Below are 27,802 nucleotides of genomic sequence, written 5' to 3'. Positions count from 1 at the left end.
CATTTTATAATTTGAAATGTTATTTTCCTAGTACTCACCACCTACAAGCAATCAGATGCTAGCCCATTTATAATAGGCTTTTCTCCTCCTAGGAGGACATTGCTTTTGGCTATAAAAAGTTAATTTCAGATCCTGATATACTTGCATTAATTTTTGAGACAGTGGCTGGGTGTAGTACAGCAAAAGAGTAACACGAACATCACACCAATGTGTGTGCTGTAGCTAATCGTTTATTACCTCAAGCCAGAGAAGCAGTGTTAATGTGAAGGCCACAGTATGTCTATGGAAAAGATGGAGACTGACAGAAAGGTCTTAGAAGATGGCCTTGTAAAGGTCTTGAAAGAGGGGAACAGGAAGAGAGAAAAATAATAGCAACACTATCGGAAGAAATACATTTTAATACTTACAGTGCTGGACATCTTTGGAATGTTTTATGATTAAAACAAATTATTATCTTGAATAACAGACCCCGTCCTCTCTTCAAACATCTTTGCTTCAGAATGGGAAAGCTCATTGTAGTGTTATCTTTGCAGAACCATAAATGTTCTCTAAAAAAACATATGACTGAGATGTTCATCAGCTGGGATGTTTGCTGTAATTCACCAATAAATTTGAATAATTTGACATAATTTCTGACAAAGATGAATGTTTCCACATTCATTTCCATAGTAAGGCAGTATCTACATGAAGAAACCAGTTTGACTGACTTTACCTGCCATATTGACCAGAAAAAGAACAAAACAATAGCTATTTAGTCCACAGAATTAAAGCAGTTTATGTGTACAAACTACCTTGGTGGCTTGCCATCTCCAAAACTTGCATTAGAGTATGTCTGTCACTTTGGAACCCATAGTATTACAAGGAAGCAGAGCACTAGGATACATCACCAAGGAACTAATGGCACGTGTGCTTTTAGGTAGTACAGAGTGGCACAGAATAAAGGAGAGGCATTATCATTTGTGGAATTTTGAGTTATAGCTGGGCCAATCCCATGTCTTTCAGAACTAGAGGTTATATCTAAGTCATTTCTTCTTTTTCTCATCTGTACAGAAAGGAAATGGACTGTGTAATTTCTAATGTCTCTAACAACTTTTCCATTCTTTACTTCAATATTGTAGGTAGAGCCACATCAGCATTAATTAATATTTACTGGTTTCAGTAAGCTCTGATGCCACCTGTAAATTCATTCTTTTCTGTAAAAGACCGTAAGAGATATTGCGATGCATTCATGACTCTTATTAGAATGTACTTTTTAAGGCATTAGGGTCTAACTCACCCACTCCCACACGCCATTAAAAAGTGGTGTCAATATCAAATTAATGTCTAGAAACATTTAATTTGAGTACTGGAAAATTCACCAATGAGTTTTTTTTTTTTTCTATGTGAGGAGGAAAATGACTAATAGATCATAGTACGTGCTGGAGCTTGTGTAGGAAGAGACAGACTTAGGGAAGCTTTGCTTTTGCTGACAACTCAGTGACAGAAAGTAGTATGGTAGATTTCATCATGACACCCACAGTGAGGGATGGCAGGTTGGGTTCTTGTGAAAGAGGGTTAGGATCAGAACTATGGAAATTCAACATTTGTTCCTCATGCCTATGCATTGTCTTCTTTTGTGATCTGTCTGTGGCAGTATCTTTTTTTCTGCCTCTTGTTACACTCCTGATTATGATAACCTTCCCTACAAGGAGTCACTGTTTCTTTTTTGCCTAAGATTTCTTCTTTGAACTTCTCTTGAATGTCATTCGCAGGCCTCCCTTCAGACACATTGATGTTTTGTAGTTATTTGACCTCCATTCTTTCATACATATATGCCTAGAAGGACAGCATAGAAACTACCTACCAATTGACCACTTCCCCTTTGCCTTATCTCTTCAATAAAGTTTTTCTGAAAGCACCTCTCTTCTTCTCCCATTTCCGCACCATGTCTGTTTCACTGAGAATCTCACCACGTAAAACCTCTGTGTTGTTCTGTTTTGTACATTGTCTTTTATATTATTCACACTCAGGAAGATAGTGTAAGAATTTCAGTCGGCAGGGGCGCCTGGGTGGCTCAGTCGGTTAAGCGGCCGACTTCGGCTCAGGTCATGATCTCACGGTCCGTGAGTTCGAGCCCCGCGTCGGGCTCTGTGCTGACAGCTCAGAGCCTGGAGCCTGTTTCCGATTCTGTGTCTCCCTCTCTCTCTGCCCCTCCCCTGCTCATGCTCTGTCTCTCCCTGTCTCAAAAATAAATAAAATGTTTAAAAAAAAAAAAAAAAAAAAAAAAAGAATTTCAGTCGGCAGTGCTGTCAGTCTGTCGCCTTTCATGCACTACTCTAAAATTGCAAAAATGTAAATGGAGTAATTAACCTGCTATGAAACAGTGACATATAATTGAATTTCTAAATGAGTGAACTACTGACTCTATTTTATATCTTTGCCATTTCAGAGGATTACCTGTTGGCTAAACTGGTTACTTAACAAAAGGTGTGATGTAACAAAAATTCTGCTTCCTACTGTAATAAATGCTGAAGCTTATTAAACATCATGTACTGTGCTGAGTTTATTTATTTTAGATTTCTTACTGTTTGAATTATTTCATATTCATGTAACTGAGGCAATATTTAATGATAATGGAATATAGACCCTAAATTCCTGACTCAACTAGTGGAATCTCCCCCAAAGAAGTGCTAATGAACAGACACGTGAAGGAATTTTAAAACACAGCTTGGAGAATAATTCTCCTTCATTCACACATCAACCCTTCCTCGGTATAAATTTTTCACTGCCATCTTGCATCAGAGCTGTCATCAGGTGTCTAAATGATAGGTTTCAGGGTTCTCTTCTTCCTGTTAGTGATCTGAAGTGCTACTCCAGCGTTTGCCATTATAGTGGATGTTGATAGAGGACACTTAGTGTACAGTGACTGTTGTTTATAGTTCACTGGTATATGAACTCAGAAGTGCTCTTTTACTACAGTTTGTATACGTGCTCTATCTGTGAGGTGAAGATGTAGCCATATACGTAAATACCTACTTTCATTCCAGCCCTGTCTTTTCTTCCTTTTAATGTTTACATGGTTTTGTGCAGTAAATACAATCCTAAAACGTCCGATCTCAAATGAATCTATTTCTTGTTTTTTTTTATGTTTGTTTATTTTTGAGAGAGAGAGAGAGAGAGTGTGTGTGTGTGTGTGTGCACGAGCAGAGGAGGGGCAGAGAGAGAAAGAGACAGAGGATACAAAGCAGGCTCTGCACTGTCAGCACAGAGCCCAGTGCAGAGCTGGAACTCACAAACTGTGAGATCATGACCTGAGCTGAAGTCAGACATTTAGCCAACTGAGCCACCCAGGAGCCCCTCAAATGAATCTATTTCAAGCCATTTATTCCCACCGACTTACTTTATCACTTCAGAAATGTGATATGTGCTTTCATAAGAAAAATGATTCCAACATATAATCAGAATCATCTTTTAATACCCTAACTTAAAGGATCGTCCTATATTTGTTGGTCAGTAGAGTTTGCATTTAAACAGCCCTCATAGGTGGTTGAATAGAAATTTCTTCCAGCAACAATATTCACTTGAATGTTTAAGCAGGCACATAAGCTCCAAGTACTTAGCATAACCTCCCAGGTAGAAGAGCCATCTGGAGATTCTTGTCCAAATATCGTCAAACCATGTAGGAAGTCTGTGACTTCTGCTTACTATAATGATGTCACTTTCCCCTTAAAAATGGGTGTCAACCTCTTCCCAATGTTTGATAACTCTCATAACTCACAGTTGATTAACACATCTGGTTTTAGGAACATTTACGTGGTCTTGCTTTCCTGTATCGATGGGTCAATGCCTACACTAGAATCTAAAAGTTAACAGTCCCCTTCCAGTTTATGCCGCACTTTTTTGCATAAATCTGAGCCCTGCATTTGAAGAAATATGGTCAAATGAAGATTACCCTCAATTCCTAGAGGCAAAAATTCAGAAACATCTCAGGACATGGAGTAACTAAGATCTTGGAAAGAATAAAAATCTTTTAAGTGTCTTTATTCAATCCCCAAATTTAGATAGCACAGTCTTTATTTATATCATCAAGGCTGCCATTTGAAAAGCCAACCCAACTACTTTTACAGTGAAACTTCCCTGTTCGTGCACACCCTTCCTTTTTCCCTACCAACACCGCCAGGTTTGAGTTTATGATGGCAGACACTAAGTGACTATTGCATACTTTATTTGAAGTTTGGGGTTATTTTGCACTCAGATTTGAAATCACAAGTATACCTTGCTTTTCTGACATACACATTTCATTTGAAATCCAAGAAATCAAATCATTCCCAATGGGTTTGTAAGATAATTTTTGAATTTTGTGATTTTGATGTCTTTATGCTTTTTAATAGTCAGTGTGTCTCCATATTTTGACTGTGTTTTTCCTTTAGAATCTTTAGTTGGGGGATAATGCAAAATTTGACAGGATAGATAATATGGAATTAGATTGTGAGAGACCTAAAATCCAAGAGGAATTTACTTGATCTCATAGATATTAGTGAGTTAAATCATAATGCAATCTTGAGTACACAAGTACTAAGTGCCAGGCAGATTAGAAGGACGATTTAGATTTGAATGGACAGTAGGCTAATGCTTAATTTCAGTTACGGCCTGTAGTGGACATTGTGATACACTGCCCACTTACTCCTTCAATAAAGGATTCTGTTGCCCCCACTGTTAAGAGTGCTTTCATAAGACAGGGATTGACTTGGCTGCTGTGGGGGCTCATATTCAAAGACAGAACAATATGGGTGATTAAAGGCCAACCCATCTAGGCCCAGCTTAGAATGACTCCAAAGGGTCATTCTAGGTGCAGAGCTTCCCTGGGGTTGTATGAGATGATCGTTGGACTTCCATCTCACCTTGACTTCTCTCTCTGCCCATTCCTGCTTTGTTTTACCCCCTACACCTTCCTCAGATGTTGATCATCCTTTGTGAACATCCTGCATGCTGAATTCCATTTCAGAGTCTGTTTCCTCGGGAATCCAACCTACAATATGGTCTGTTTCTTAATGCTCCAAACCAGACATCACTCTAACTTGCTAACCATTACTTTCCCTTATCTATTGCATTTCTGTAAATAGCACCTCTGTTTGTTTCACAAGTAGTTTCTGAGCACTTAGCATAGGTCAGTCATTGTGCAGGGAATGGTGATGTGTTGCTGACTTGGCAAATATGATCCTGCCCTCATGGAGCCTCCATTTCAGTGGGAAAGAAAGACCGTGAACTAATCCTTACCACTGTAACAAGTATTTCAAGAGAGAACATTTAAGATATTATATACAGATAGCCATGATGTAAAGACATGGGATTTGGAGTTAAAAGATGTAGCAGTGCCAACTTAGTAACTATGTGATACGGGCAAGTCATGTTCTCTAAACATCAATTTCCTCATGTAAAAAAAACAGGTACATAATCCTTCAGCTACCAATGTACTTAAAAAGAAATTGTTCTATACACACACACACACACACACACACACACACACACACACTCAGAATGTTAAAGGGCTCTACAGAACTTACCTGAACATGCCTTCCTTCCTAAATTGGGAGTTCTTCCCAAAGGTCAGAAATCATGTTTCCTCAACTTTGTAGTAATAGTGCATTACCTAAAACAGCTGATAAATTACAATATTGCTTTCCCTGTTTATTCCAGGTAACAGAGTATACAGTCCTTAAGATAAAGTAATTGAAACTTGAATTTTTTACAAAAATATTTTTTTTTCAACGTTTATTTATTTTTGGGACAGAGAGAGACAGAGCATGAACGGGGGAGGGGCAGAGAGAGAGGGAGACACAGAATCGGAAGCAGGCTCCAGGCTCTGAGCCATCAGCCCAGAGCCCGATGCGGGGCTCGAACTCACGGACCGCGAGATCGTGACCTGGCTGAAGTCGGACGCTTAACCGACTGCGCCACCCAGGCGCCCCCAAAAATATTTTTAAAGTTATAAAATAACTTTGAAAAACTTTAGTAGAATTTAAAACACACCAAACATCTATGTAGAAATTCAAAATAAAGGTTTCTTTTTTCCAGGTCTAGTGAGGTATAATTGATGACTGAAATTGTATATATTTAAGGTATACAACCTGATAACCTCGATATCTGTATACATTGTGAAATATTCACCACAGCCAAGTCAGTCAACATATCCATCACCTCACACCTGACTAATGTAAAAGCTTTTAAGAAAAATTTGTTAAATAACATAATCTCCTATACTCTGGTTATCTATTATATATCTTTGTGGCAAGAAACCTTATCTCTTTACCTTTCTTTTTCCCAGACCAAAATAAAATGGTGTGCTTTAAAACGAGTGTATTAACACTTTCTCAGCCAGATGTGTATTCCTTGCTTCTGCCTGACCTAATGAAATCTTTTGCCGCAAGTTTTTAAACCATTCAGTGATTGACAAATTCTGTATATACAAAAGTATCTCTGGCATATGCCAGTTGATAAAGGCTCATAAGTGATTTTTATTTAATTTTTTTTTAAGTTTATTTATTTTGAGAGAGAGAGCGCACAAGCAGGGGAGGGGCAGAGAGAGAGGGGGAGAGAGAGACAGAGACAGAGAGACAGAGAGAGAGAGAGAATCCCAAGCAGGCTCTTCACTGTCAGCATGGAGCCTGACACAGGGCTCGAACCCACGAACTGCAAGATCATGGCCTGAGCCAAAACCAAGAGTCTGATGCTTAACCGACTGAGCCACCCATTCGTCTGTCATAAGTGATTTTCAAACTGAGTATTGTGAACATGCTTACTACTTATTTGTATCAGAAACATTTCTGGGTGTATCGTACATTTATAAGGTTTTAATAAGTTTTCTCATTGTTCCATCTAAGACTATGTATTGTCACCAGTTAAACATCTCCTTTGCCAAGCCTGCCCCAGTTTTTTAGACTGGCAGTGTTTAGTTCTTACTTACATCTTTTTAATATATCCACTTGAGGGGCGCCTGGGTGGCGCAGTCGGTTAAGCGTCCGACTTCAGCCAGGTCACGATCTCGCGGTCCGGGAGTTCGAGCCCCGCGTCAGGCTCTGGGCTGATGGCTCAGAGCCTGGAGCCTGTTTCCGATTCTGTGTCTCCCTCTCTCTCTGCCCCTCCCCCGTTCATGCTCTGTCTCTCTCTGTCCCAAAAATAAATAAACGTTGAAAAAAAAAAAAATTTTAAAAAATATATCCACTTGATTTATGTTCATTATAATTTTTAAAGCTATGTTTTATAATATCCTGCCTTCTTATGATCAGTCTTATGACATTACATCGTAAAACATTTTAATCAAAGAAATCACTTTGATGAATCCTTACACTGTTTTCTTAATATGTGACCTCTTTTATTTTTTTCCTTACAATTAACTTGCCACTTTCATGATTGATGAAGTTTTTCAAACTGTTGCCTTTTTTCTGTCGCTATGTATTTTTTGTAAAGCACTGGTCTTCTTTTCCAGTTCCCAGATTGTCAATCACTTGTATTTGTTTGTTTGTTTGTTTGTTTTCATTTTCTTTTAAACCTACCTTCCATGTATGCTTTTTTTTGTCCCTGTAGGAGCCTGCACGTGGCAGCATAGTCTAGGCAGAAAAGGAAAAGGAAGTTATTACTGCTCTCTTCTGGCCACCTACAATACTAAATCATAACTTGCCATTCCCTAACTGGTGGCTGGAGACTTATCTTCATAAATACATGTGACCCAAGAAGTTTCAGTTTACATACCCTATCCCTTGGGGTTCTTGCCTGTGGAGAGCCTTTTCCTTCCTGAAATTAGACAAAGGTTGTAAGAATTGTAGCTAGGGCTTCAAAGCACAGGAAAAGAGAATGTTGTCTTATCCTGTTGCTACCATGGAGCTCCAGCTGGCCATGTTTATCTACCCAGGGTGTGAAGCTGTATGTCCATCTGTGAGGGGCTCAGCACAGCGCTAAGGCTTGCCCTTAAATTTTAAACTTAGGAACTTCTGGAAATATTTCTTGTATGTTTTCCTACATGATTATTTTTATAGTGATAACTTTATAGCTTTGGGGTATATGCTTAAATTGTTGAGCATTGAAACTTTGTAAGATCTACCTGTTTGCTAGAGTAACATTGAACTTCTGTTGTATATATAGTGACCATATAATTTATCATCCAAACTAGGATACTTTTAACAGTGGAAAGAGACATGACTGATCATTATGCCAGGGCAGTAGTTATGAACCAGGAATGTCCCGGGCTAATTAGAATGTGTAGTTATCCTATTTATACCTAATCATTGTCTCTACAATCATTTAAGCAAGCCCAAATCGCTTTACATAATTAGGGGATGGAGCAGGGGATGTAGTAGTTGTAGGACACACAACTGCTACCCAATTTGTGCAAATGTTGATGTCACTGAAGAGTACATAGATAGCATATTTAAAAGGAAGAGCAGATTTCAGAAATTAAAAATGAATGTCAAGGTAATAATGATAGCAGCTGACAATATTGATTGCTCCCATGCTTTGTCTCAGTTGTCCTTCGGTGATCCTATGAGGTAACTACTACTATTATTATTCCCATTTTTGTGTTCTGATAATGATGAACCAAAAATTAAAATTTAGGGACAAGGAGTTCCAAAGCTCATGCATGCTTTTAACTGCAATGCTATGCTGCCTTCCTCCCGATATACTTTGTATCTCTGTGATTGTCTTCTTTTTTTTTTTTTTAAATGTAGTCAGCTATACTTCCTCTATGTAGGAAACAAAGTGGTACAGGGACTCGCTGCCAGCTTGGCACTGCTATGCCACGGCTCCATGCTTTGTTGCTGGCCCAAGTAATTCTGAAAGGGCTCACTGATGGCAGGAAACGAGAGCTGCCACAGTATGGCTTCACCAATTCTGTTGTAATTTTTAAGCGCATAGTGCTATTACAGGTCCAGTGTTCTGATTACAAGATCTTAAACAAACACAATAAGCACCTCTTTCTATTTCTCGGCCAGGTAGTTTTAGAATTACTGAACCATGTACTCTAAAGCAAAACCAGCCTGTCATAAGTTTCTTCTCTTTCATGGACCTGTGTCTTTTTAAAAACCAGTATTTGTCATTAAAGGTATTCTTGGGTAAGCTTCTGTTACCTTTTACACTGAGAAAGGCTAGTTTACAAATATGGAGTAGTTTGGTGTGTTTTTATGGTATCATCTATTATAATTGTGTACTATGTGCCACATCCTCCACTAGTCGCTTTATATTCGGTTCATTTCAACTCAAAATAACTCTATGAGTTAGATGTATTTACCATCTCCCTCTTACCTGTGATGCAACTGAGACCCAGAAAAAATTGAAATAATTCACTCAAGGGATCATTGCCGGAAGCGGCAGAACAGGGATTTGAAACAAGGGAATCTGATTCCAAAATCCTTGAACCTAACCACTGCATCCCTTATAAAGACTGCTTACTCGAAAGTTTCTACTTTCCAAAAAGAAAAAGAAGGAGAAGAAGAAGAGAAGAAAAAAAAAGAAGTGAATGCAGATTAGAAATGTGAACTGAGTAGCATGTGAGAGCTGAATGTCACAGTTGTCTGGATTTCCCGCTGGGCAGTTTAGTCTTCATATTTCATCTACTGAAGTGTGTATATTTCACTGTAATCACTAGAGGTACTTCAAGGGCCTTGGGTGACAGGACTGAGGTTTCAATATTGTGGCAAAAGTGATATTTGTTCTGTGAATAGCACACTATTGGGATTGACATGTACAAAAGAATCTTCAGGAAGACATTAACAGAAAAGACTCTGCCAAACCCAGCGTCGGCTGATTAGTCATCTTGGCCCAACATACATTTCCAACCCAGTGGGCCTGATAGCACACAGGGCAGTGTGCCATGAGCCAGGAGATGTACAGGCACAAATGTAAAGTGATGGGAGAGGTTTGTGGTAAAGTATCATGGCTTATCAAACTACATAAAAACTACACTCAACTAGAAGCACTGAGTGTAATTATAATCTGCACAACAAAAATGTTACAAGGTGCCACATTTTCACACTTTTCAAACCTTTGAAACAGCTTAATCCGCAATCTTAACTCCAGGAGCTCGAGAGGGAGCTAATCTATTTATGCACACACACACACACACACACACACACACACACACACACGCATTTTTAAAAGACATCTCAACTGTGCTATTAATCAGAGTGATGATTCATTCATGCTCATGCAGTAGTAATGATCCTCAGATTTATAAATGTGCAGTAGTATCAGATCCTAATCTGATGGAAACATGCATTATTTGATTTTCTTTCAGAATATTCTTTCCTGTACAAGCGATTCACATGCTGTAACCCTCACAGTGCATATGTGTAGCACATGTCAGAATTTTAAAGGAAGGTAGTGACTTTTGCTGATGAAAGACATTAAGACATTTCCCTCAAAAACATGTTTAAAACATATTATATATGCTAATATAGATACGGACCTGTATGCACCTATCACATCCCTACCCCCAACTCACACTGCCTTCTTTCCGGAGGCCCCCTTGGACTTTAAAATCTAAGATAATTTATTCTGAGCACTATAACTGCTGGGCCACAAATATGGGAAAATGAAATAATGCACTTCTTTTAGGTTAGGGTGAAGACAAACCCAATGCAGGGTTCACTTCTTTATGTTGAGAGAACTGAACCTTGTGTTGGGTTGGATTCATAATTTCCAAAACCCAAGACCCTCAGCTAGAGATATGAAACTGCTTCCAAAGACTCATGGCAGAGTGTCTAACATGAACATCCCCCTGCCTTCAAAAGCTTATCGTCTAAGCTAAGACAAGTGGACAGCAACTTTTTAACTTAATTTGGTAGAAGTAAAGGAGTCTGTGCTTTCCTTTTCTAAAAGTAGTTCATGATAGATGGGTGGGAAAAATGAAATAGGTACAGAAAGGGAATAAAGAAACTTTTAAAGGGACATGAACATTTGGATTTGGCCAGGTACCTGTGAAGATAGTAGGCACGTCCTTCCTCTGAGGGCCTTGCAGAAAGCATGGTGAGGGGAGGTACGTGGACAGAAAAGATCTGTGTGATTTCGGGAGAGAAATGGTAGCAGGAAGGGCCATAGTGCACATGGAGGGGAGCATGGCTGGCTACTGCTGACAATGGCCCTCCCACACCACACCCCCCGTCCCCTGATCTTCATCTCACCAAATACTCTTAGGGTCTGATAGGCTTTCTTTTCTTGTTACAGTTACTTAATGTTTAAAATCTTACTCTAGAAAAAAAAATAATGCAAACTCCAAAAATTTTAAGAGTATGATGAGCCTGTATACAGATGGTATATGTTTTTAATCTGTTCAAAGTACTTCATATTTATTGGGTTAGTTAAGCTTTTGTCAGACTAGGAACACTCAATATGGGGAATAAAAGAGCAAATTAATTTTGTAGAAGCTAAGATGAAAGGACTATGAAGAGATAAATACAATTAAGAAAGGGAGACAGTGACTCACTCAGTGACTCAGTCTTGATTTCGGCTCAGGTCACGATCTCACAGTTCATGGGTTCAAATCCCACATCGGGCTCTGTGCTGAGAGTGTGGAGGCTCCTTGGGATTCTCTCTCTATGCCCCTCTCCTCTCTCTCTCTTTCAAAAATAAATAAATGTAAAAAAAAAGCGAGGGGGCAAAAATATCAGGTGGCAGCATCAAATACTTTGTATTTTCAAATCATCAGTATGTTTTAAAGAAATATTTAATTTTCCCTCTTACCCCAGACATCATTTTACTTTAGAACTCTAACAATAATTTTTTTTTATGAAATTTATTGACAAATTGGTTTCCATACAACACCCAGTGCTCATCCCAAAAGGTGCCCTCCTCAATACCCATCACCCACCCTCCCCTCCCTCCCACCCCCCATCAACCCTCAGTTTGTTCTCAGTTTTTAACAGTCTCTTATGCTTTGGCTGTCTCCCACTCTAACCTCTTTTTTTTTTTTTCCTTCCCCTCCCCCATGGGTTCCTGTTGAGTTTCTCAGGATCCACATAAGAGTGAAACCATATGGTATCTGTCTTTCTCTGTATGGCTTATTTCACTTAGCATCACACTCTCCAGTTCCATCCACGTTGCTACAAAGGGCCATATTTCATTTTTTCTCATTGCCACGTAGTATTCCATTGTGTATATGAACCACAATTTCTTTATCCATTCATCAGTTGATGGACATTTAGGCTCTTTCCATAATTTGGCTATTGTTGAGAGTGCTGCTATGAACATTGGGGTACAAGTGCCCCTATGCATCAGTACTCCTGTATCCCTTGGATAAATTCCTAGCAGTGCTATTGCTGGGTCATAGGGTAGGTCTATTTTTAATTTTCTGAGGAACCTCCACACTGCTTTCCAGAGCGGCTGCACCAATTTGCATTCCCACCAACAGTGCAAGAGGGTTCCCGTTTCTCCACATCCTCTCCAGCATCTATAGTCTCCTGATGTGTTCATTTTGGCCACTCTGACTGGCGTGAGGTGATACCTGAGTGTGGTTTTGATTTGTATTTCCCTGATAAGGAGCGACGCTGAACATCTTTTCATGTGCCTGTTGGCCATCTGGATGTCTTCTTTAGAGAAGTGTCTATTCATGTTTTCTGCCCATTTCTTCACTGGGTTATTTGTTTTTCGGGTGTGGAGTTTGGTGAGCTCTTTATAGATTTTAGATACTAGCCCTTTGTCCGATATGTCATTTGCAAATATCTTTTCCCATTCCGTTGGTTGCCTTTTAGTTTTGTTGGTTGTTTCCTTTGCTGTGCAGAAGCTTTTTATCTTCATAAGGTCCCAGTAATTCACTTTTGCTTTTAATTCCCTTGCCTTTGGGGATGTGTCGAGTAAGAGATTGCTACGGCTGAGGTCAGAGAGGTCTTTTCCTGCTTTCTCCTCTAAGGTTCTGATGGTTTCCTGTCTCACATTTAGGTCCTTTATCCATTTTGAGTTTATTTTTGTAAATGGTGTGAGAAAGTGGTCTAGTTTCAACCTTCTGCATGTTGCTGTCCAGTTCTCCCAGCACCATTTGTTAAAGAGGCTGTCTTTTTTCCATTGGATGTTCTTTCCTGCTTTGTCAAAGATGAGTTGGCCATACGTTTGTGGGTCTAGTTCTGGGGTTTCTATTCTATTCCATTGGTCTGTGTGTCTGTTTTTGTGCCAATACCATGCTGTCTTGATGATGACAGCTTTGTAGTAGAGGCTAAAGTCTGGGATTGTGATGCCTCCTGCTTTGGTCTTCTTCTTCAAAATTCCTTTGGCTATTCGGGGCCTTTTGTGGTTCCATATGAATTTTAGGATTGCTTGTTCTAATTTCGAGAAGAATGCTGGTGCAATTTTGATTGGGATTGCATTGAATGTGTAGATAGCTTTGGGTAGTATTGACATTTTGACAATATTTATTTTTCCAATCCATGAGCAGGGAATGTCTTTCCATTTCTTTAAATCTTCTTCAATTACCTTCATAAGCTTTCTATAATTTTCAGCATACAGATCCTTTACATCTTTGGTTAGATTTATTCCTAGGTATTTTATGCTTCTTGGTGCAATTGTGAATGGGATCAGTTTCTTTATTTGTCTTTCTGTGGCTTCATTGTTAGTGTATAAGAATGCAACTGATTTCTGTACATTGATTTTGTATCCTGCAACTTTGCTGAATTCATGTATCAGTTCTAGCAGACTTTTGGTGGAGTCTATCGGATTTTCCATGTATAATATCATGTCATCTGCAAAAAGCGAAAGCTTGACTTCATCTTTGCCAATTTTGATGCCTTTGATTTCCTTTTGTTGTCTGATTGCTGATGCTAGAACTTCCAGCACTATGTTAAACAACAGCGGTGAGAGTGGGCATCCCTGTCGTGTTCCTGATCTCAGGGAAAAAGCTCTCAGTTTTTCCCCGTTGAGGATGATGTTAGCTGTGGGCTTTTCATAAATGGCTTTTATGATCTTTAGGTATGTTCCTTCTATCCCGACTTTCTCAAGGGTTTTTATTAAGAAAGGGTGCTGGATTTTGTCAAAGGCCTTTTCTGCATCGATTGACAGGATCATATGGTTCTTCTCTTTTTTTTTGTTAATGTGATGTATCACGTTGATTGATTTGCGAATGTTGAACCAGCCCTGCATCCCAGGAATGAATCCCACTTGATCATGGTGAATAATTCTTTTTATATGCTGTTGAATTCGATTTGCTAGTATCTTATTGAGAATTTTTGCATCCATATTCATCAGGGATATTGGCCTGTAGTTCTCTTTTTTTACTTGGTCTCTGTCTGGTTTAGGAATCAAAGTAATACTGGCTTCATAGAATGAGTCTGGAAGTTTTCCTTCCCTTTCTATTTCTTGGAATAGCTTGAGAAGGATAGGTATTATCTCTGCTTTACACGTCTGGTAGAACTCCCCTGGGAAGCCATCTGGTCCTGGACTCTTATTTGTTGGGAGACTTTTGATAACCGATTCAATTTCTTCGCTGGTTATGGGTCTGTTCAAGCTTTCTATTTCCTCCTGATTGAGTTTTGGAAGAGTGTGGGTGTTCAGGAATTTGTCCATTTCTTCCAGGTTGTCCAATTTGTTGGCATATAATTTTTCATAGTATTCCCTGATAATTGTTTGTATCTCTGAGGGATTGGTTGTAATAATTCCATTTTCATTCATGATTTTATCTATTTGGGTCATCTCCCTTTTCTTTTTGAGAAGCCTGGCTAGAGGTTTGTCAATTTTGTTTATTTTTTCAAAAAACCAACTCTTGGTTTCGTTGATCTGCTCTACAGTTTTTTTAGATTCTATATTGTTTATTTCTGCTCTGATCTTTATTATTTCTCTTCTTCTGCTGGGTTTAGGCTGCCTTTGCTGTTCTGCTTCTATTTCCTTTAGGTGTGCTGTTAGATTTTGTATTTGGGATTTTTCTTGTTTCTTGAGATAGGCCTGGATTGCAATGTATTTTCCTCTCAGGACTGCCTTCGCTGCGTCCCAAAGCGTTTGGATTGTTGTATTTTCATTTTCGTTTGTTTCCATATATTTTTTGATTTCTTCTCTAATTGCCTGGTTGACCCACTCATTCGTTAGTAGGGTGTTCTTTAACCTCCATGCTTTTGGAGGCTTTCCAGACTTTTTCCTGTGGTTGATTTCAAGCTTCATAGCATTGTGGTCTGAAAGTATGCATGGTATAATTTCAATTCTTGTAAACTTATGAAGGGCTGTTTTGTGACCCAGTATATGATCTATCTTGGAGAATGTTCCATGTGCACTCGAGAAGAAAGTATATTCTGTTGCTTTGGGATGCAGAGTTCTAAATATATCTGTCAAGTCCATCTGATCCAATGTCTCATTCAGGGCCCTTGTTTCTTTATTGACCGTGTGTCTAGATGATCTATCCATTTCTGTAAGTGGGGTGTTAAAGTCCCCTGCAATTACCACATTCTTATCAATAAGGTTGCTTCTGTTTATGAGTAATTGTTTTATATACTTGGGGGCTCCGGTATTCGGCGCATAGACATTTATAATTGTTAGCTCTTCCTGATGGATAGACCCTGTAACTATTATATAATGTCCTTCTTCATCTCTTGTTACAGCCTTTAATTTAAAGTCTAGTTTGTCTGATATAAGTATGGCTACTCCAGCTTTCTTTTGGCTTCCAGTAGCATGATAAATAGTTCTCCATCCCCTCACTCTCAATCTAAAGGTGTCCTCAGGTCTAAAATGAGTCTCTTGTAGACAGCAAATAGATGGGTCTTGTTTTTTTATCCATTCTGATACCCTATGTCTTTTGGTTGGCGCATTTAATCCGTTTACATTCAGTGTTATTATAGAAAGATACGGGTTTAGAGTCATTGTGATGTCTGTATGTTTTATGCTTGTAGTGATGTCTCTGGTACTTTGTCTCACAGGGTCCCCCTTAGGATCTCTTGTAGGGCTGGTTTAGTGGTGACAAATTCCTTCAGTTTTTGTTTGTTTGGGAAGACCTTTATCTCTCCTTCTATTCTAAATGACAGACTTGCTGGATAAAGGATTCTCGGCTGCATATTTTTGCTGTCTAGCACCCTGAAAATCTCGTGCCAATTCTTTCTGGCCTGCCAAGTTTCAAAAGAGAGATCAGTCACGAGTCTTATAGGTCTCCCTTTATATGTGAGGGCACGTTTACCCCTTGCTGCTTTCAGAATTTTCTCTTTATCCTTGTATTTTGCCAGTTTCACTATGATATGTCGTGCAGAAGATCGATTCAAGTTACGTCTGAAGGGAGTTCTCTGTGCCTCTTGGATTTCAATGCCTTTTTCCTTCCCCAGTTCAGGGAAGTTCTCAGCTATTATTTCTTCAAGTACCCCTTCAGCACCTTTCCCTCTCTCTTCCTCCTCTGGAATACCAATTATGCGTATATTATTTCTTTTTAGTGTATCACTTAGTTCTCTAATTTTCCCCTCATACTCCTGGATTTTTTTATCTCTCTTTTTCTCAGCTTCCTCTTTTTCCATAACTTTATCTTCTAGTTCACCTATTCTCTCCTCTGCCTCTTCCATCCGAGCCGTGGTGGTTTGCATTTTGTTTTGCATTTCCTTTAAAGCGCTTTTCAGCTCCTCGTGACTGTTCCTTAGTCCCTTGATCTCTGTAGCAAGAGATTCTCTGCTGTCCTGTATACTGTTTCCAGCCCAGCGATTAATTTTATGACTATTATTCTAAATTCACTTTCTGTTATATTATTTAAATCCTTTTTGATCAGCTCATTAGCTGTTGTTATTTCCTGGAGATTCTTCTGAGGGGAATTCTTCCGCTTGGTCATTTTGGATAGTCCCTGGTGTGGTGAGGACCTGCAGGGCACTTCCCCTGTGCTGTGGTGTATAACTGGAGTTGGTGGGCGGGGCCGCAGTCCGTCCTGATGTCTGCCCCCAGCCCACCGCTGGGGCCACAGTCAGACTGGTGTGTGCCTTCTCTTCCCCTCTCCTAGGGGTGGGATTCACTGTGGGGTGGCGTGGCCCGTCTGGGCTACTTGCACACTGCCAGGCTTGTGATGCTGGGGATCTGGCATATTAGCTGGGGTGGGAAGGCAAGGTGCACGGCGGGAGGGGGGGCAGGCTTAGCTCGCTTCTCCTTAGGTGATCCACTTCAGGAGGGGCCCTGTGGCAGCCGGAGGGAGTCAGATCCGCTGCCGGAGGTTTGGCTCCACAGAAGCACAGAGTTGGGTGTTTGCGCGGAGCGAGCAATTTCCCTGGCAGGAACCGGTTCCCTTTGGGATTTTGGCTGGGGGATGGGCGGGGGAGATGGCGCTGGCGAGCGCCTTTGTTCCCCGCCAAACTGAGCTCTGTCGTCCGTCCGGGGGCTCCGCAGCTCACCCTCCCTTTGTCCTCCAGCCTTCCCGCTTTCCGAGCAGAGCTGTTAACTTATGACCTCCCAGACGCTAAGTCGCGCTTGCTGTCGGAACACAGTCCGTCAGGCCCCTCCGCTTTTACAAGCCGGACTCGGGGACTCTGCTTGGCTGGCGAGCCGCCCCTCCTCCCCGGCTCCCTCCCGCCAGTCCGTGGAGCGCGCACCGCCTCGCCGCCCTTCCTACCCTCTTCCGTGGGCCTCTCGTCTGCACTTGGGTCCGGTGACTCCGTTCTGCTAATCCTCTGGCGGTTTTCTGGGTTATTTAGGCAGGTGTAGGTGGAATCTAAGTGATCAGCAGGACGCGCGGTGAGCCCAGCGTCCTCCTACGCCGCCATCTTCCTGCCTACCTCTAACAATAATTTTTAAATGCTGCTGATAGTCTGGTTTAGCACATGACTGATTTCTATGTTGGTATGATTTTTAGAATTTCAACATTCTTTACTGATCTGGATTTGAATTTCTTTAACCATTTTTAAATGTCCAAGTCAATGAAATACTGTGTTACTGAAATACTGTAAAGAAAAGGAGATTAATCAAGTGAGTTCATTTATGTAAGAGCATTATGATATATTACTGAGAAATAGACCCCATGTGACTTTCATGAAAGAACACAGGACTTAAAGGCAGGGACAATGCAGAGCTGTGTCATTTTGTATCTGTGTGGCCTTTAACCAATTTCTCAGTCTCAACCAGTTTCCTCCTCCACAAATGGGAAAAATAATTCAAGTTTTGTATATATTTCAATATTATTTAAGAATAAAATAAGAATGATTATTCATTTTGAAATTGATGAAGTCCTACTCAGATGTAAATAAACATTGTACACACAAATAAAAATAAATAGTATCTTAATTATAATTTTATCATACATAACCTCTTACGCCATGAAGCTTTGAGATGTTGATGTCTAGGAGATCAAATTTTTTTATCACTTTTATTCAACTATTGATACCATACTAAAGACATTATAACAAAAAATGGAAGGTTGTCCTTTATTTTTGAAAGATTGGTATAGGTGTGAAATTGATCTTCATTATTTGAAGAGTTCACTTAGCAGGTACTTCAAAGTTCATCCAAGACTATATGGGAACATTGAAATTACAGGGTCTTATTATTTTTAGAGACTAAAATCCTTTTAAGAATCTAATGAAAGCTTAGGACCCTCTGCCAGAAAAATATTCCTATCATGTACAGACAGAATTTTGCAAGGAATTCCAAAGGAGTTCCTATCCATGGATCCTAATAAAAACCACCTTGCACCTCCACCTGTTCTATATTCATTCTATCTAGAGTCTGTCTCTTAAACAATCTTGATTCCTGTGTTCGCCCTACCCCATCATTGCTATTCTCCAGCATTCTTCATCAGTGCTCACTCCCAGTGGAGGCAGTAAGAGAGGGAAGGGCTATGAACCAAGCTAACACATACAAGAAGCCAGAGGCTTTGGACAGAAATGGCAGTTGCAAGTACCTTCAGTGAGGCTAGAATAGAGGTAAATCAATCCAAAGAACTAAACTGTTAAGATTTTCACCAATTTACAATTCTACTACTCCTACTAAACAGTCGAATATTTGAAATTCTTTGTACTGGGTTCACTTGTAGCCCGCTCTTCTTTGAGATCCTCTAAAATTTGACCACTCTTCACCTCTAGTAATATAATGTGAAAGTGATTTTTATACTGTAAAGGACTAAAACTGTATAAGAGATATCATGCTCGATTCTGTGAAGAAAAGTTACACAGCGTCACATCCATTGTGTGAAATGTCAGCCAGATGGAAAAACAGACCAAAGGTTTTTTTCTCTGATAGTCCATCTAACAACTGTATATTTTTCCAAGTTTAGAATTTTAATTACCACATTTCCTGCTTTTCCACTAAATCCTCAGCCTGTTTGACTCTTAATTTTATGTCATTTCACAAATGGCTTTCCATATTCTGTGTCTTCAGATAACGCCACCTTACACAAGTCAGCATTTGTTAACAACAACCACAACAAAATCCAGGGCAAATATTTTAAAATGCAGACATATTCTTAGAATACCAGAAGAGCATGCTCTTGTTTTGTAACTTTAGCAACAATCGCTCTAGATCTCTAAAAGTGTTAACTGTTTAGAAAATGAGAGTAAGGACATGTAGCTTCTTCATGAGCCAGGTGGATTCACTGTTGTGGAATTTTGAGTTCTACTATCTGATGTCAGTTTAAATTTTTATATTCTAGTGCCACCATGATCCATGACAATCTATTCTTTAAGGTAGTTTTATTTTTTTTATTATATTTTAATTTGAGTGTCATTGATACACAATGTTACATTAGTTTCAGGTGTACAACTTAGCAGTTTGACAAGTTTATACATCATGCTATGCTCACCACAAGTATAGCTACCATCTGTCCCATTACATTGCTATTATAATGTCATTGACCGTGTTCCTTATGCTGTGCTTTTTATTCCCATGACTTACCCATTCCATAACTGGAGACCTATCGCTCCCTTTCCCCTTCACCCATTTTGCCCAACCCCCTGCCTCATCCCCTTGGTTTATTCCCTATATTTATAGTTCTTATTCTGCTTTTTAGGTTTTTTGTTTTGTTTTGTTTTTTAGATTCTATTTATGAGTGGAGTCATACGGTATTTGTCTTTCTCAGTCTGACTTATTTCACTTAGCATAATACCCTCTAGGTCCATCCATGTCTCAAATGGCACAATCTCATTCTTTTTTATGAATGACAGTCTATTTTTAAAATAAAATCTATAAGGTAGCAAACTACTTAATAATGAATGTGAAGTACTGAATTAGAGTATTATTTTATGCTTTTAAAAATATGATTGATATTGCAAGATGAATTTTTGCAGTTACATTATGATGTTGACAAGCAACATTGATTTTAAGATTTCCACGTTATATAAGCAGAAAACAAAAGGCCTAAAGATTTAAGGTGTGGAAATTCTGCTGAAGCAGCATTAACAGTGAATTCGATTCCCATTAGGTAGTGTTCAGTGAGAGGGGATGTGCGTATGTAGGGTTTGAAGACATTTAAAACAGAGAGAGACATTTTTCATTCAGAATGCCAACAGGCATCATTTGGTATCAGAAGCCTGGCTTTTCAACGTTCACTGTATGAGCTTTCATCACCACTCAGAAGTCTCACTGTTTTAAAATGCAGTTATATACTTTTGAGAGACAATTCATAGAAATTAATAGCAAATGATTAAGAAATTGCTCTTTTTTAGAAGGAGAAAAGACATTTGATGCCAAGAAACAGTGAGGGCATGGCTATGAAATTTAGGGCTACTGCTTCCTGATTTAAGTGTAATTTTTTATTAAGCTTTCTTATGCTTGTGTCAATCAGAGTCCCTAGTCTTAGTAGATTAAAACCTCTCATGATTCTTTCGATGTGGAGCTATTATTTTTCACTTTCTTTATCTTGCAGACGACTGATGAATTCTTCAGTTTTCTTTAAGCCAAATGGCTCTTTTTTAAGTTTCAGAACCATTTAATTTTATAGAAATAGCATTCTAAAGAAAAAAGTTAGAGTGTAATACTGTAGCGTGTCAACGTGAAGAAATACATTAGAAAGCCAAATGATATTGATAGGCTTTGAAGAGAAAGATCTTTGTGGGCATTTAAAACACCAAGGAATTACAAGACTCTGTTGAAGAGCAAGCTAGTTAAATTGGAGAAGTCAAAGCAAGACATCTTTCATTACTGACATGCCATCTACTGAAAATAAGTAGAAGTTAGTCCTAAGTAGCTAACAGTGAGCCCCGGGTGCTAACTTCCCTGAAGCACTGAAATAGGAAGTGGTGGAAGAAAGTTGTAAAAGAAACCCTCAGGGATTCCTCCTTTTTCCCCCTGTGATCCCTTTAATCCTTGAATTGTCAAACCGCATGGAAAATAATAGAGCTGCGTAGTTCTAAGACTTAAGTGGTATTATCTTTTTAAAAGAAAATATTAGGTCTTTTCACATCTCTGGACAAGAACGGGGCATGCGTTTGGTACAGAAAAGAGTAACTTTGAACAAGAGATGCCTGTTACTTTTTCAGTTTTAATATATTATTATCTATGACTAAGCAGGCTGCACCCAGTAGGGAAAAAAATTATAGCCAATATTTTATTTTCCTTTTTTTGAAACAGATGATTCAACGAGAAGCAGATGTAAAAAGTAAGGTAACTGCTGTGGCGTTGACAGACTCTGTTCACAATGTGTGGCATCAAGAAGCAGGCAAAACGATTCGAGAATGGATGAGAGAGGTGAGACGAGATTTTTTTTTCAATGCTGAGATGAATGAGTGAGAGCCTTTATATCTTGAGCCCCCACCAACTTATATCACCTCCCGCCCCCAAACTCCCTTTCTAGAGGCGGAACATTTAGAGAGAATATAAAAAAGTAGACACGCTTGAAATAATAATAGAAAACCCTTCTGAAGAACAAATGTGTTTCTGAAAGCCCTTCTCCCTTTTTTTGGCTTTCTGTAGCATGTTATGTATGCATGTAGTATACAGTAGGAACTTGGGCTAAAGAAGGTCATGATCTGTTAGGAGGTTATTATTCTCTGATTTTTTAATTTTTCCACCAGCTATTTAGCATTGGTACAGCTCAGTTACAGGAAAGTAGCTTAATGTACATTGGGTCTCACCCTTTTCTTGAAAGGTGGTCAGTATGTGACACTTCTTAATGGATTGGCTCACTACTGCCAGTAGGGGGAGAAGTAAAAAGCTGATAGCGTTTTGCCAGATGGACCCTTGGGCCTGGAGAAACCTAAGGGCTGGTCATGGTCCAAGCTCAGGATAAGAAAACTTCTTTTACCATTCCTGAGGGCTAGTGAGCCTGAAAAGTATCATGATTCATTGAACATGCTCCTTTTTTCTTTTTTTTAAACTTTCAACCTATTATTTCTTTTATTTTGGTTATAGATGTACAGCTGAAACTTCTTTTTTATTTATCCTTATCTTTCTGATATTACAAGCAATTGACATCATCTACACCATGCTATATCACTTGTCCAGTCAAATCATATATTTCTTTAAATGAGAACTAGTTGACCTTCCTGATTTTCTCCCACTTGTTCTTAATAGAAAACCCAGACATTTATTCAGCAGACCTCTTACCATGGGTATGGTGGGCAACTTCTACCAACCCTTATGGTGTGCTGTAAGGACTGGAGAGTTAATGTTTGGAAAGAGTCTTGAATATATAGAACGACTAAGCTGTATAATCCCATAGTGGTATAATCATAATATTACCAGTGTGTTTTCACTGTTGTTGTTATTCTTTCCATTAGAAAAGGGTTAGAGAGGGAGGGAGCCAAACCATAAGAGACTCTTAAAAAACTGAGAACAAGCTGAGGGTTGATGGGGGGGTGGGAGGGAGGGGAGGCTGTGGGATAGGCATTGAGGAGGGTACCTGTTGGGATGAGCGCTGGGTGTTGTATGGAAACCAATTTGACAATAAATTTCAGATTTAAAAAAAAGAGAGAAGAAAAAGTACCTTCATGATGCAAAAATCTAAAATATTTTTACTCCATTCCTCATAATGTTGTAAATATATAAAGGTGGACTTTTCATCTGTTCTGACATCCAGGTGATTTCTAACCACATTGCTTTTCATATTTCTCCTTTCACAATTTATCCACATCCTTAATTATCATTTCCAAGGGCCTAATTTTTTTTCAAGAGAAATTTTGTGTATTTCATGCCTATACGTTTTTTTTGTCCGAGTGGGTGTGAAAACATCTCCCAGCATTATGTAAGTAGTAAGATTAATAAGCGTACCTTTTCCCCCACATATAACCACTATAGAACTTAGTACTTGTCCCAAACTAGAAACATCCCTGTTCATCATTTCTTAATTGGAACTTCTTCATATCTCATTCCAGGTGACGAACATAACAAAATTTATTTTGATTTATTATGATTTACCGTAAGTTGTTATTCAAATTCCATTTAGTTAATGTACATTGTAATATTAGTTTCAGATGTACAATGTCGTGATTCAGCACTTCCATACAGCACTCAGTTCTCATCTGAGTGCACTCCTTAATTCCCATCACCTATATCACCCATCCCCGCCCCCCCTCCTGCCTACCTGCCCTTTGGTAACCAGCAGCTGCTTCTCTATAGTAGATTTATTTCTTCAACTGTTTGTAACAAAGACTGGAGTAGGTGCTGCCTTCAAAAATCAGAATATATTAATCTATGCCTTTTTTCATCTGACTGAAATAGGCAATAGTTGAATTCATCTTAATTTAATCAGCACTGGCACTAATTTCTTTGTAAGCATAGCTTTTATTAAAATTTTTAATATTATATAATTTTATAAATGACCTATTCCTGAATAGTTCTTTTAATTCCCTCATTTATGCCTTAAGCATGAAATTGCATGAAGAGTTTTTTATTATGACATACCGAAATTCAGACTCTAACTCAGTCACTTACCTAAGTGTGTGATCTTGGCTAAGTTATTTAATCTCTTTGAGATTCAGTTTTTCATCTCTGAAATATGATACCTGCCTTGCAAGTACAGTTGGAAAATAGCATACATAAAAAAAAATGCATGGACATTGGCACTTTAAAGAAGTTCAATAAATCATAGTTCTTACTGTTGTTACCTTCTTGCCCGCAAGTAATATAAAATACATTAGTTGTATTCTTTTGTTTTATGAATGATTTGCATATTCAAAATAGCTTGCCATAGGGTAGTAATTCAGTGCAAGGAGTCAGAAGAACTGAGTTTTGATAATGATCTGGCTTAGTCACTCACTAGCTAAATCACTAACTGAGATCTGGCATATACCAGGTACTCTACTGAAGGCTTATTGTCTTGGGAAAGCCACCTCATCATTCTGGGCCTGTTTCAGATATAGTAATTCCTATCCCATCTACTTTGTGAACTACTTTGTGAAAAAAAGTAGTGTTCTAGAAAACACTGTAATATCCCAGAGATGAAAATTATTAGATCTCTGTTGTGGAGCTTTGAAATTATCCCTGCTTAGAGCGCCTCTCTAAAACAAGAATAAAAAAGGAGACTTTGGAAGCCTTTGCCAGATATCCTTGTAGGAACCCACCTAAATGTGTGACCCCCTCAGGGAGAATTCAGTATGGTTTGGCAAAATAAGAATCTGGTGTTTCTCAGCACTCAGGATAAAACTCTGTCGCTTTTTCTTTCTTTTTTTAGTCTCTGTCCACTCTGCAAGACTCCTTGAAATAATGAAGAACAAACAACCCTGGGTTCAGTGAATAGAAAAGAGCTGTTGTCTTGAGCAAGGGTGTTGAGAGAAGGGTGTGGTAGGGTAACGTCTGTGTCCCTCAGCACCTCCTCCTCTGGCTTCAGTTGCAATCGGCTCAAAATCTTAAGATATTTTGCAAATATGCCTCCCAAGAAAAACAACTTCACTTAACTGGAATGTTGTCCATAAAAATAGTAGTCTGGTTATAGATGAAGCCTCATTGCTTTTGGCCTCTTAATGATTAACTCCCTTATTTCACCAAACACCACTTTAAAAACATTAGAAGTGTCTCCTGGTACAAACTGTCTGGTCATTCTTCTTATACTACAAATTGATAAAACTGCTTTTTGTTTTGTGAGCATATTTAAATTAATATGATAAAGATACTGATTTTAACTATTCACTTAGTATAAAAAGCTGATTTGGGGCGCCTGGGTGGCTTGGTCGGTTAAGCGTCCTACTTCGGCTCAGGTCATGGTCTCGTGGTTCGTGAGTTCAAGCCCCGCGTCAGGCTCTGTGCTGACAGCTCAGAGCCTGGAGCCTGTTTCCGATTCTCTGTCTCCCTCTCTCTCTCTGACCCTCCCCCGTTCATGCTCTGTCTCTCTCTGTCTCAAAAATAAATAAACGTTTAAAAAAAAATTAAAAGAAAAAAAAGCTGATTTACTTTTTTTTTTAATTTTAGCAATTAGCACACAGAAAGAAAGTTAAGTACTATATTCTTGTATTACTTATATAATTTTAAAATAACAATTTGAGGTCTACTTTTGACAATCACTCTGAGTGAGAACTACTCCAAACCAAAAGACCAAGAATCCATACTTAACCATGACTCATGAGGAGAGGTAAAAAGTAGCCTGAGGCAGCTCCTAAAAGACACTTCGTATCTCAAGCTCCAGGACTGTCAAGTGGGTGAGACCTGCAGGATATTATGCTAGATGAAATAATTAAAAAAAAAAAAAAAAAAAAAAAAAAAACAGACACAATTAAAAATACTACATGAATACACTTACACGTGGAATCTAAAAAGGTTGATTACATAGAAACAGAACAGTGGTTACCAGTGGCAGGGAGGTGAGATAAATGGTCAAAGGGTACAAAGTTGCACTTATGAAGGGTACATAAGTCTAGAGGCCCTATGTACAGCATGATGTGCAAATATATCTCCAGATACTTTGCACAGGATACTTAGTACCTATTCAATACTGTATTGAATACTAGAAATTTGCCAAGAGAATAGATTTCTGGTTCTCTCACACAACACACACACACACACACACACACACACACACACACACAAATGGTAACTATGTGAGAAAATTAATTTGACCATTAATTAGTAACCATTCCACAATGTATGCCTGTTTCAAATCATCACCATCACATTGTACACCTTAAATACATACTTTTAATTTTTTTTTTAAAAAGTCTGAGTGGGCAAATGTCATTTCCTGACATATTCTTGGCCTCTGAAAATCTCCAGCCAAGCCAGATGTATGGTTCTACATAACTGTCATGAACCCTTACCCAGCACCATCAGATCTAAGTGGCAGTCCTTGGAAATACAATCTGCTGAATTGTAGTTGTTCTTGTCTGAGGACACAATGCCTTCCATTTTAAAGCTCTACCTCTAAGGCATTGGTGGATCTCAGGCAAATAAAATAAAAATGAGGAAGTACCTAAATTCAACCAGGTCAGCAAATATATCTCCAGATACCTTGCACAGGATACTTAGTACATATTTTTCTCTTTAAATATAATAGACTAAGTTCTAATCTTCTTATTAAAAATTTTAATTCATTTCATATCTACACTGAAATATTGTTCCCAACATTTTGTATTTCATAAAGAAGACAGTTTATAACCACAAAAAAACTGTGAGTTCATTATTTCAGAGTAAAAGACCTTTAAATTGAGAACACTTAACTCTAAGAAATACTCTCTGTATTGCCAATTTTTCCCCTCAAACCCAGAGAAACTTTGGTTACATTATGCATCCCAAACTCTTGGCTCTGGCCAGGGACTTCCTTCTCTCTATTTGGGATGAGGCAGGGCTACATCAGAGGCCCAAACATGTTTCACTTGCTATCTATAGTAAAGCATGCCTGGCTGCTCCTTAGAATAGGATCTCCAGGGGCTTAGGACACACTCCAGCATGTTCTGAATTTAGGTAGGACTTTCCTACTCAGCTGCCTCTGTTGCCGTCCAGGACACTACACTAGTGTCCGTCTCAGCTGAAGAACTGGGGTGAGGGCAAAGTGAGGGTGAAGCAAGAAGAGGAATAGAATAAGCATTAGGAAAACAATGAAAGAAATTTGGTTTTTAACTCTAGTTTTTAAACTATAGAAATGCATCTCAGAATAGGAAGTTGGGAAAAAAAAAAGAATAGGAAGTTGGATTTGATATGATGGAATTTCAGACAGATTGAATTCATGTGAATTCAGGTGTAATGGCTGTGTGTTTTCTCATATTTATTTCCATGTATCTCGCATACATTTACATTAATAATAATATTATTATCACTTCATTTATTTATTTTGTTATGCTCTGTCACATGGCAAACATATTTTTTTATTGTTTTACCCTTTTCTCTACATATTTTTCCCGGTGGGATAAAAATGTTACACGAACGTGCACACACATGTCCATGTACACTCATCAAACTTCTTTCAAGCCTTAACTGTCCTTCACAGGTACTTTGTCATTCCAGAGAACTTTTGGACATACTCACTTTATAGGATGTTTATTTTCTAACCTATTTTTATGAGAGATCAAAGACTAAACATGGATCTAGATAAAAACTGAAATTTCAGAATCATAAATATTAACCTATCTTTTGTTTTAAATGTTTGATTTAAAGGTGACCTGGGTAAAATCCATTTTATTCAGCTTTTTAAAGTCAGTGATAATGAGTTAGAAAATGATTAATCGCCTGCATATTGTAATGTACCATCATTTTCATTAATACTAGAAATATCCTATAAGACGTAGTTTTACATATGTGAAGTGTAGGTGAGCAGTATTAAGACTGACATATCACCTGGGTAATAGCTGACTTTCATCAGATTTGGAGATACTACTAGGATGAATAATAATTAAAATATATACCTAATCGCTGCCTGTCTGTAGGTAGTGCTAATTGCTGTCATTGAAAAGACTGAATTGTTTAAGAAAAAGAGAGAAAAAGGGAAAGTCATTCTTCATTGAAGCTATCTCCCTGTATCATTGGGAGCCTATTTTTAGTACCTATAGAA

General features: G+C 38.6%; 1 protein-coding gene across 7 annotated transcripts in view; it reads left to right on the top strand.

Moving 5' to 3' along the window:
- The window catches only part of FAM172A (family with sequence similarity 172 member A), a 436,993-nt gene that overhangs the window by 256,015 nt on the left and 153,176 nt on the right, over positions 1 to 27,802 (top strand). For all 7 annotated transcript variants that reach the window (XM_030324802.1, XM_030324786.1, XM_030324762.1 and 4 more), the window contains one exon: positions 21,460 to 21,576. In XM_030324802.1, the coding sequence (XP_030180662.1) occupies positions 21,460 to 21,576 (117 nt within the window). The remainder of the gene's footprint in view (positions 1 to 21,459; positions 21,577 to 27,802) is intronic.

Source organism: Lynx canadensis, chromosome A1 (genome assembly GCF_007474595.2).
Source record: "Lynx canadensis isolate LIC74 chromosome A1, mLynCan4.pri.v2, whole genome shotgun sequence".
In the NCBI taxonomy this organism is placed as follows: domain Eukaryota; kingdom Metazoa; phylum Chordata; class Mammalia; order Carnivora; family Felidae; genus Lynx; species Lynx canadensis.
The sequence above is the reverse complement of the archived record's forward strand: the minus strand, read 5'-3'. Positions and strand labels throughout refer to the sequence as shown.